Source organism: Pan troglodytes, chromosome 12 (genome assembly GCF_028858775.2).
Source record: "Pan troglodytes isolate AG18354 chromosome 12, NHGRI_mPanTro3-v2.0_pri, whole genome shotgun sequence".
Lineage (NCBI taxonomy): Eukaryota > Metazoa > Chordata > Mammalia > Primates > Hominidae > Pan > Pan troglodytes.
In genome coordinates, this window is record NC_072410.2 from 86,257,579 (window position 1) to 86,269,627 (window position 12,049).

Sequence of the window (12,049 nt, forward strand, 5' to 3'; positions counted from 1 at the left end):
ATTGGTATGAAATTTGTGAAACATAGGTGAATATACACTAGATAAAATAATTCCAGTGGAAAACCATATATTTTTTCTTATTCTCATTTAAAGCACTTAAGACTTGTTTTTTCCATATACACAGCAAGTGTGTATGGAAAACTATAAAGAGAACCCAACTGAAGGCTCTGAAAAATGGTTCCACCCCCTTACCTGGCAGAACATCCTATCCTTTTTAGGAGATAAATGGACATTTTTAGAAATGCTCAATTGGGGCTAGTCTGCACAACGCCTAAACAAAAGGCCAACATGTGCAGAGCTCACTTAAACTCTTTGGGTTTAACAACTGCCCTATCTTATAACTGCATAGTACAGATGCACTTGTGAATTGGCATGGTTCCCAGCTCCCTGTATTGAATAGAACAAGGTTCTCTAATATAATGCTGCGAGAAAACATGAGAATCGAGGTAAGACAGAAAAGCTCCTGACTCGCTGAGGACCTCAATGAGATCTTAGAGTGAGCCTTCACTTGGGTCTGTGTGGTTTATACCACCGGGAAATCTGTGTGTCTAGGGGTCAGTCCCCAGGGAGAGGGCTCAGGTCTTACATTTCTGGGATTAGACGCAGGGGAAAGAGGAATTGTTTGGCAGGAGATGCAGACATGGAAACTAGGAGAAGGGCTAGGTGAGGCTCTGGGCAGCTGAGAAGGACTTAGGTTTGAAACTATGAGAGGGATAATGCAGCAGACACAAAGAGTGGGGCGTGGGGAAAGATGTAGGCATGGGGATTCACAACAGCCAGCTGGGGTATACTCAGTGGTTGCGTTAAGTGTGGAAAGAGATGGGAAGTTCAGCTGAGGGCTTGGGAGAAGGCTGCGTGGATGGTATGGGTACTGGCTGGAACTGATGAAGTAAAAAAAGAATGAACCAGAACTATATTCTTTAAATGCAGGTCTTCTACTTTGGTTCTAATATATTTTCACAGTGTAATGGCTTTTAAGCATCTTCCCTTCTGGGTCCCATCTTGGACCATCTTCTCTAGGCTAGTCCAACACTGCACTAAAACTGTGCTAGTCTAATAGGGCAGGTGTCATTAACAGGTTGGTTATACTAAAGTTTAGAGAATGCAAATGAGAAGAAAAGAACCAGAGGAATTCTGGCATGGAACCAAAATCTGCCCCTCATCTGGATGGTCATAGTTTTCCAAGCTACCCATAGGGTCTTTGGGTGGAGGCGCTAACTGGGCCTGACACGCTACTTGGGCCATGTGAACGAATGAAAGAAGGGGCAGGTCGAGCTCTGCTTCGATTTCATCTTAAATCAACATTACAGCTTGACAAATGGAAGGATGGTGGCTTAGATACCTGGACACATTGGGCAGCAACTTCCTTCCACGTTGATGGGCTCAACACAGGGCAGAGGGGGGCAGCTGACGGTCGAGCAGAGGGTCTGGCCCTGCAGGCAGTAGCAGTGGGTGCAGCTGTCAAGGTCCCACCGCTCCTCGTCGGCATAGGCCTTCCCACTGAAGTGGCACACCACCTTCTTTGGAATTGTGTCTTCTAGTGAAAAGAACAGCACATGGTGGAGTCGCTGATGTGACAACGCACACGATCTTATTAGACGTGAGAGATCAAGGGATAGCTTTGTATAATCACAGTATGCTTTAGGACTTCTGGAACTTGGTGAAACTTTTGTTTCCCTAGTCTTTCATTTTCTTAGGAGGACCCTCAGGGCTCTCATCTTGTGGCCACTGAGGCTAGCACAGGGTGGTCACTACCACAACCGGCAGGGAATGGTACCTGTTAGATAAGTGTCCTTAGACTGTCATCTAGAAAGAGATAAAGAGATTGATAAAAAGTCCAGCTGAGTTTATTTACAGAGATGGATTCAAGAAGTTCCTGTTTTGTAAACAATACAGGGGAATGGTAAGGAGTGATAATGGCAACATCACAAGGAACTAGCAGGTTTCCTCTGCAACCCTTGAGTGGGAGTCAGCACCGAGATAACCACTTCCTTCATTTTCCAGGGATGCTGCGTAGATTTCTCTCACCTACAAGGACATTTCTACTTTAAAAACAGCTTCATTTCATTGCAATCCATTTTTTTCCCCCCAGAAAACTGGTTTTTGAGAAAAAAAGAGCTATTTGTCTGTACAGTATATACAGGGATTTCACTTTAAACATTGTGCTCCTTCTTCCCATTGTCCCTTGTCATACTCGTTTCCTCCCTCTTCCAAGCTTCTCCTTGAAGGTTCCTTTCTCTGGGACTCAACGCCTTTTCCTGGTGTACCTGAACTTACTGACTCCCTAGTGGCCACATTTCACACACAGAAATTTCCCTCTAGCACACAAGAATGTGGTTCAGAGTGAGGCCCCAAGGACCAGCAGATCCAGCAGCAAAGGAGAGATGGGCAAATCAAAACCCGGTGGTGGGGGTGTGAGCACGAGACTGATAACTGGAGGACACCTACTAATCCGGGGACATTTTGTGTTCAGATTCTAAAAGCAGCGCCACTCACTACTTGTCACTTAAACATGAAAAACTACAAAGGCATCTAGAAGGAAAGTTCCTTAGGAAGGCAGTCGTCCCCAGGGCCCAGGGTTCTTCCTGGAAAGCATCTGGGAAGCTCTTGAAGGGTCAGAATTCACTGAATAGACACAAGAAACAGAACCCAGCACATCTCAGGGCACGATGAGAAGCCCATAATGGCATCAGGAGCCATTTTCTCTGAGCAGCCCCAAGCTTTGCAGCGAGTGCTCTAAGGCAGCTGGAAGTGGCTCTCTATGAAGACGCAGTTTGTGCTTCAGACTGAGCTTTTCCAGAGGAAGGTCACAGACAGAAATGCTCACAGATCTGTGGTCTCTACATTTTCTTCTTACCAATTACAATTGTCCCTTGGGAGACTGGTTCTAGGACCCCATGGATACCAAAATCCAAAGACGCTCATGTCCCAAGTCCCTAATATAAAATAGTGTAGTATTTGTATATACCTACTCACATCCCCCCATATACTTTAGGCCATCTCTAGATTACTTGCAATACCTAACACGATGTAAATGCTATGTAAATAGTTGTTATACTATATTTTGAAATTTGTATGTTTTTAAAAATATTTTCAATCTGTGGTTATGGATAAGGAGGGCAGGCAATACTCAAGCATATGCACCTTTATAAATGGCACTAATAATGGCCTAATATTGTAAAATTTTTACTCCACAGATACAAATCTCAATCCATTGGGGGGGGGGGTGTTAGAAACAAGTCCAAGGAAGAAACTGAGATCGAGTGTTAAATGCATCATCTCTTATGTTCTCAACAACTTCTATCATTTTTCTCATTACTGCTGTCTAAGGTTCAACAAGGGGCATTAAGTCAAGTAATCATGGAAAGTTCTAGTTGTAATCAGAAATCAATTTTTCAGTATCTATTAAAAAATGCACTTCCCTATGTTTGTAGATGCTCCACAGAAATCTTCTGGCACACTAATTATTAGGCTAAAAACTCATTTGGAGGCTTTCAAAAGAAACTCATGATAGAAGTTCTTGATTAATATGGAATCCTTAAAAGAGGCGACTTCACTAAGGTATCCAAAATGCACGTGTCAAATTGGCTGAACAGAATCATCCAATGATGCCTAATTTAAGTAGTACTCTGAACTTCCTTTCCCCTCTCTCCTTCCCCCTCCCTCACCTTCCTTCCTTCTCCCTCCATCCTTCCTTCCCTTTTACCCTCCCTCCCTCCCTCCTGTCCTCCTTCCTTCCCCCTCTCTCCTTCCTTCCCCTTCCCTCCCTCCCTCCCTCCTTCCCTCTCTCCTTCATTCCTTCTTTCCTTCCTCTCTCCACACACATGAGAATAATGATGGGAAGAACTTAGACTGAGCCTGGACACTGCATTGAGGACATTAGTTTTGGCCATCAAATTTAGAGTCTATTTTGCTGAGAATTCTTTATGAAAAGAAGCAATGTTTGATAGAGCAGTATCACTGATTATATTTTACATGAACCTTGGCCCATACAATGCAATATCACTGAATAAAATTTGAGTAACAGTGTTACCGTACAAAGAAACCAAACAGGAGGTAAAACTCCTCATTCCATCTTGTCCATAACTCTTCTGACTCAAGGCCAAGCAGTGGTCTATACTGTCTATATTCTTTTTTTCTTTCCTTCCTTCCTTCCATCTTCCTTTTCCTTCCTCCTGTCTTCCTTTTCCTTCCTGTATTTCCTTCATTCCTTCCCTTCCTTTCCCTTCCTGTCTGTATTTTCCTTCCTTCCTTCCTGTCCCTCCCTCCCTCTCTTTCTGTCTCTCCCTTCCTTCCTCCCTTCCTTCCTGTATTTTCCTTCCTCCCTTCCTTCCTGTCCCTCCCTCCCTCCCTTCCTTCCTGTCCCTCCCTCCCTCCCTTCCTCTCCCTCCCTTCCCTATCCCTGTCTCCTTCCCTGTCCTTCCCTTCCTTCCTGCCTATATTTTCCTTCCTGTCTCTCCCCTCCCTCTCTCCCTCCCTTCCTGTCCTTCCTTCCTGTCTGTATTTTTTCCTTCCTTCCTTCCCCCTCCCTCCCTTCCTTCCCCTTCCCTCCCTCTTTCCTTCCCTCCTCCTCTGTCCCTCCTTTTCTCCTTCTTTCCTTCCCCCTCCCTCCTTCCTTTCTCATCCCTCCTTCCTTCCCCTCCATCCTTTCTTTCCTCCTTCCCCCTCCCTCCTTCCTTCCTTATCTCCTTTCCCATCCTTTTCTCCCTCCTTCCTTCCCACTCCCTCCTTCCTTCCTTCCTTCTTCCCCCTTCCTGCCCTCTCCCTCATTCTTCCCTCCTTTCCCCTCCTTCCCTCCCTCCTTCCTTCCTTTCCCCTCTCTCCTTCCCACTCCCTCACCTTCCTTCCTTCTCCCTCTGTCCTTCCTTCTCTCCTTTTCACTCTCCCTCCCTCCTTTCCTTCCCTCCTTCCTTCCCCCTCTCTCCTTCCTTCCCTTTCCCTCCCACCCTCCTTCCTTCCCTCTCTCCTTCATTCCTTCTTTCCTTCCCTTCCTCTCTCCACACACGAGAATAATGATGGGAAGAACTTAGACTGAGCGTGGACCTAAAGCACCTGGCTATGATGTGTGGTGTTTTCTGAATGATACTGACCTATGTAGAATAATTTCAACTGATGTATCAAAACCACAGAAGAAATATCAAAGATCAAATGCTGAGCTACAGCATACAGGGCTTATGCAAATACTCTTTCAGTAACTGTATGAGATCACTGTCTAAAAGAATATTTATAAAATGATATTATGAGAAAGAACAACCACTCTGAATGCCTTGGAGGCAATGGGAAAACCAATAACTTTTTTCTTTTTCTCAAGAAACAGGGTCTCACTCTGTTGCCCAGGCTGGAGTGTAGTGGTGCAATCATAGCTCTTTGAACTTCTGGGCTCAAGTGATCCTCCTACTTTAACCTCCTGAGTAGTTAGGACTACTAGTATGCACCATTATGCCTGGATAATTTTTAGGTTTTTTTTTTTTTTTTTTTTTTTTTTGTGGAGATGGGGTCTCACTGTGTTGGCCAGGCTGGTCTTGAACTCCTGGCCTCAAGCTAGCTACCTGCCTTAGTCTCCCAAAATGCTGGAATTATAGGCATGAGCCACCAACACCTTGCTCAGTATCCTCATTTCTTTTCCTAGATACACTGTCTCCTTCAATGACACATAGGGACCCATTTGCGAAAACGCCATCAGGAAGTTTTGGAAGCTACCAGGTTTAAAGGGAGATGTGGTAGCTATTCCATGCAATTCGAGGTTCTATAAATTAAAATAATAGTCACTGTAGTCTTTTGGGGGAAACAGCATAATCTAATTGAGACTACATATAAATGTATTTTAAGCACTCAGCCTGAAGAGGGATGTAGAAATAAAGACTGGGAATATCCAACTAAAAATAACCAAAACAGTTTATGTGTGGCTATCAGGGTTGTGCCATTTAACTCTAAAGGCTACATTTATTATTCCAACTGGTTTGCTTATTCTGACAATTAAGTTTTGTTCTTTGATACCTAATAATAATCGTAACTTCCACTTACTGAATGCCCACTACATACCAGGCCCTGTGTTAAGCATGTTACCTGCATCAATGCCATTTGATCTCCATTGCCCAATGGGTCAGGGTATTGTTTCAATTCCACAGAAAAATGAGGCACAAGATTCAATCAGTTGTCCAAGATGCACAGCTAGGAAGTGGCAGGGTGAGGAGGGGAACCACAGCGGGTCTGGTTCCACAGTCCGCCAGCACCTCTGTCTGTTGTGTGCCAAGCCGGATAACCTGTGGAAGGGCCGCTTGCCCGGACAAGGATCAATCAGTGCCACACAAACAAGCTGTTACTTCTCACTGACTCTTGAAAATGGGGACTCGAATTTATCTTTGTCTTCAAAGATAAATTGTCCTTCACCTGACTGCATCATACCTCACACAGTGCTATCAAGGAGTGGAGATAACGAAGTGGGTTATTTAGGTAATTTAGGATTCCTGGTCCTCCTTAGGAACATCTCTGTTTAACACTTCTCTCTCCCCTCACAATCTCTCCCTCCCACTCTCTCAAAGAGGATTAGAGGAGAATGTTCCAAGGAAACCATGAGGTATGACACTAACATAATAACATTTATTTTTAAAACAAACCAATCAGGGGTTATATATCCAAATAAACATGATCCCCTTCTAAGTAGTCCTGGTAGGCTGTAAACTCTTCCAATGGTACTGCCGCTGCTGCACAGCTTTGGAATTTTCCTCTTGCGATGGCGTCCAGGGCCAATTTTGAAACGTGCAAAGAAGATGGTTACTATTTCACAGTTACACCTTGGTTTAGATTGGCTTTGCTACTTATTTTTCTCAGCTATGGCCCCTATCTTATCCGTCAGATTCAGTTTGAAATGACTTTTGGCCTCTTTCAGAAACAAAGTCTCTGTAAGAATACAAAGATTGACTTCTGCCATCACCATCAACTACGTCAGGGACCTGGAGCCCTTTGCTGGATGCAGCTGGTCCTTCCATGGGGCTGCTTACCTCATGGGATGCTCAGACAAACATCTTCTTTTCTTTTGGGATTCAGATATGAGCAATATTATCTTGCATCACATATGATTACAATAAAAATATACAATGTCTTTCAGCGGTAGAGTCTGGAAAATTCAGTGTGGGTTCCCTCCTGCCTATTTTCCCTCAATTCTGGTTCATATCACAAGAGGAGGAAGAAGCGGCAAGGCCTTGAAATGTTAATTCCTTTCCAGTTAACTTCTTCAACTGTTTAAACTTCATTATCTTATCTCTTTTCAAGATAAGAAAAGAAGACTTAACAGCCTGTTAAGGCTGGACTTTGTTTTTACTCCTGAGCTATTTTAATTATGCCATAAAACTAATTAACAGCTAGGGAAAATCTAGAACTGTGTTATTTTCTTCCTCTACAAAGATCCAATTTAGTATTCCAGGAGTCACTGAGATGGTGGCACAGCCCTGCTCTGAAACTGACTATGATGTAGGATATACATGAGCCTCTGGAAAAAAAAAAAAAAACACCAAAAACGCATCTCCAGATTCTTCCTCCTCTTTCCTCTGTGGAAGGATATAAAAACCAAAATGGACTCTAACCTATGTTATAGTTGGATTTCTTGATTTCTGCCTAGGAGGCAACTTCTTACATAGATACTTCAATTTCTAAATCTGGTGGTCATGAAGTCAGAGTCTTGGTGTGGGAGTAACTTCCTGGGAGGAAGTCAGGCTGCTTTAGAAATTGCATCAGTTCTTTCAAATCTCCTGCGTACTATTTAGAGTCCTGAAAAGTAATTTACTCTGGGATCCTGGTGGCCAAGAAGCTAAATGCAGCTCTTAATCTCAGAATAAGTCTCACTGCAAAACGAGCCAACACAGTACTATAACGGGGGCATTTGTTCTTCCCACACATTGAGATCAAGGCCCCCTGAGTGTCATCCTAAGTGTTGGGGATGCAGACGTGAACAAGGCATTCAAGGCCTTGGTCCTCAGGAGACGCTCCTGCACCCAGAGGGTCTCGTCAGCTTTGTGGGAGTCCATATCCAAATGGATGAGCCCAGTGTCTGGAAAAGACGCGCAGACAGCTGGTCCTGCTAATAACATGATATTACAGTTTGGGTTCTTAAGTTTGAGGTTTGAGGGATTTACAGAAAACTTCAGTGAAGTCATTTAGGCAGGCATACAAAGGGCCCATGTATACTATGGGTAACATGAGATTTAGAAAAGGGAGCGGTAGAAAAGGCAGCCAAGTATTACCAATGACATAGCTGACCTGGGCAAGAATAGGGGAAGTACTTCTAAAAATGTTAGTTTATACCTGTAACAATGCATTACAGCACTCTCTAAGCCACAAAGGAATAAAATACCACTTCCATTTCACTTTCTAACAAGACACTGAAATCCCTGGCTTGTCATGTGCTTTTCATTCTGTATTGTCGGTCACATGCTGGGCACAAACTCCACACTTGGAGAATAAATAGAATGTGAGCACCTCCTGTTTGAGAAACTGGCTTCACTTGTTTTTTTAAAAAACATAAAGAAGAGACTTAAACACATGAAAATTGTAATGACGCAGGAATCTGAGAAAATAATGGACGGGCCACTAAGAACTCATAGACAGAAGATGATGACTGATTTTCAATACGCTGACTCACCAGGCCTTTACAGACTGTAAAAGAATGAAAAGATGGAACTCAACTGAAGTCTTGCTAAAAACAGATGCAGGGGGCCTAGACAATTTCAATGAGGCAGAGATCTAATACACAGTCATTCTGTCAGGAAATGATTAAAGAATTCTGGTTAAAAATGCAACAAATGCTTACTGATTTAGTTAAATCTTTGGGTATTTTACTTTATAACTTTTAGCTTCCAATAAAAAAAATCTGATCTTAATCCATCTTTCTTTTAAAAAAATGAGGTAAATGCTGTCATGTCGGCTGACTCCTACCTCTCCATACTGCCTCAATCTTAATTGCTGTGAAAGCAGATTTGGCCACAGTTTAAGGCTTTTCTTAGAATTCCATTTTTGTTTTATTTTATTTCATTTATTTCTTAGGGTAGGAAGTGCAAGTAATTTATAAAGGTTAAAAGAGCCTATCAGATTTCTTCAACATACTAGAAAGAAATAGGTGATTGCTCAGGCTTCCAAGTCCTAGTTCTACAAAAAGAAATCTCACCAAACTAGTAAACACAGTCGCTTTTGGCTGAGAACCACTGCATGCAGAGGACACAATTTCTCAGTAATAGAGCTTACTCCTTGTGTTAAGCATTTGTTATGGGTTGATTAAGCACTTCATGGATAGTTGTTGAAGGAAACATTTTATTTTCAACTTTAAATGTGGTCTCATGTCATAGTAGGGCCTACAATCCAAGATGCATCTACAGGTACATGGACATTATTCACATAAATCATTTTGGAAATATAAAAATGTCATTTTAAAAGGCAGGCAGCAACAACTAAAGATCAAGGTGGCCCAAATAAGGAGGAAGAAATACAACTTCTTTTAGGACTTAAAAGAAGCAATCCATGTAAAAGTCGGGGTATACCATCTTGTTAAGAAAACCTTAATGTAGAAGCCATTGGACTTTCCAGATTGGCCAGTTTCTGCACCTATAGAAGATGTTTTATCTGGTCACAGTCCAAGTCCTGTTAAGAAGACTCTGCCAGCAGTCTCCAGAGGGTTCTTATCAGGTGGGCCCTCTTGTGATGGGGTCTTCCCCCATATCCTTGACCACTAGAGGGTACAAAATCAGGTTTGGCCTCCTGGACCGAAATAAGAGAAAGGCAGATGCTGTTGCATCTCTCTGGAAATAGCAGTGCAGCAGCCTAACTTCCGTGCAGCAGAGCTCTTTAAATTAAGAATGTGGGGCTGGAGCGGAGCACACCTAAAGACTATGCAGCTTAGGGGTTTTTCCCAAGTTAACCAGAACAACTTGAATTTCTGTTTACACAGCCGGGGGCCTGGAAAGGATACTGAAGTGAGAAGAGAAAGCTGCTTATGGAAGCAGCAAGATCAGTTGCTTCCTAGGGCATAGGGTAAGACCCAAACAAACTGAAATCAAACACTGCTTATTTTTGTTGTGATAACTTTAGACCAGTTCCGAAGTTAGCATGGTGCACGACAACCAGAATGTTTTCATTTTTATACTCTCTAAACAATACACAGAAAATCATCCTGTTTCCCCTTCTTTCAAATCACACCTCTCATCTTTTGTTTCAATCTTTTTAGCACTAACTGTGACAACCTGGGCCTCCGTGTAGGTCCACAGTAACTGACAGCACTGAAGAATGTGCAGGAGGTATACATCTCCCTATGAGGGTGCGCCCTGATGATAAATGCCACGTACTCTGTTCCCAGGAATCACAGTGGATCATGCACAGTAAGTTCAGACTCTTCAAATGGGACTAGCCTCTCAACATAAACAAAAATAAATGAGCCCTATTTTCTCACTTCTGATAATGTCTAGAAGTATGAAAGAACAGTGCGGTTTGTGGGCAAGGCCCTGTCACAACACAGCTGAGCTACAGAAAGCACACTGTTTCTACCCGGGTTACAATGGAGTGACCAAAGTGACATGGGCTTTTTAAGATGGGAGCAGGCAGGATGAGGTACACTGCCAAAGCATTCTCTAAGATATTCTCGGCCTCGAAAAGCTCATCACTGAGATGTTATATCCAGGCATTTCTCTTGTAGAAAGCCAGACGCTACATTTAACAGTGAGACACTAGAATCTATTTGATAACGTTACTCAGATCAGCTGCAATCTGTGTTACGAGAGCAGCAATTCTACTGAATCAATATACACTTAAATTGTGTTTACTGTTTATAAAGTATTTTTGCATATGTACATTATGTCATTTAATATTCTTGGCACTTTTGTGAAGCACAGGACAATATTATTATTGCCATCTTATGGATGAGGATACTGAACTAGGGTTACATCATATCACCGAGACATAAAGCTAGAATGTGACAGAGCTGTGATTATAATGCTCTGGCTCCAAGGGAAGTTCTCTTTCCAATGTGCAGAAGCTTTTAATTTTAAGAAAATACACTGGAGAAGCAGCGGTGAAAAATGTTCCAATGAAGGTGGGCACCATCATATCATTATGGTTTCAAAATGCGTAACATTAAGTTTCATGGGTTGTATAGCTTAAAGATGCCTGAATTAAATATTTACTATAATTGATTCTTGGGCTGAATTAAATACACAATGACCAACAGATGTTCCAAAGAGATGCTATATATCTCTAAGATACCAGTTTAGTAGAGTTATGTTTAAATAAACAGAAATCTAAGCAAAAGGAATAATGTATTGACTTGATATAAGGTATAGGCATTTCCCTATTAAGGTTAAATATTATTTAATCATTTGCGAGTTGAAGATCACTATGGAGGAGATCACTATACAGTGACAGTATCACAGCCAGTTGAGAAGAAATACAGTCACAACACAAGCTAAGCCAGCTCCATGGGAAAGTCCCACTTCGAATATTAGTAAATATATAAATATAAAAATAGCTAACTTCTAATCAAACAGAGGTATTAATACAACCTGTAAGAAATTTTTAGTGTACCATCGACCTATAATAGAACTCATTTTCACAGATCCTTAAAGATATATGACACTTAAAAACACTTCAATGATACTGGCTGATTAGAAGGCATGTAATCAGAACATTTTAACTTAGTTCACATGGAAGTTATGAGCCACATATATACTTGTATTTATTTTATATAATGTATAAGTAAATATTTATATTATATATAATAAACACAAACAATCATCCACAATTTCTGAAGTGAGAAAGATACACTGACTCAAGAATTTCTAGCCAACAAATGACTTTAAAAATCTGACCTTGAAATATCTTCTAAAATAACACGTAGTTACAAACAGATACTTGCCAAGTCATAATTTTCAAAACAATGCTCTACATACTAACACTTAAGACTTAGCCAACACATGAGCTATTTATTCAACGTCAGTCCTGATCACCTAGAGTGGCTTAATTGGGGGACATACCTGAGCATCTTGACTTCCAAAGTCAACAGGTATGATGC

General features: G+C 41.9%; 1 protein-coding gene across 4 annotated transcripts in view; it reads right to left on the minus strand.

Annotated features, from left to right (window-relative positions):
* Positions 1-12,049, minus strand: part of CRIM1 (cysteine rich transmembrane BMP regulator 1) — a 195,015-nt gene that overhangs the window by 12,129 nt on the left and 170,837 nt on the right. For 3 of the 4 annotated variants that reach the window (XM_016948339.3, XM_016948342.3, XM_016948340.3), the window contains one exon: positions 1,343-1,537. The exons of the other annotated variant lie outside the window; for it this stretch is intronic. In XM_016948339.3, the coding sequence (XP_016803828.3) occupies positions 1,343-1,537 (195 nt within the window). The remainder of the gene's footprint in view (positions 1-1,342; positions 1,538-12,049) is intronic. 4 annotated transcript variants of the gene reach the window in all.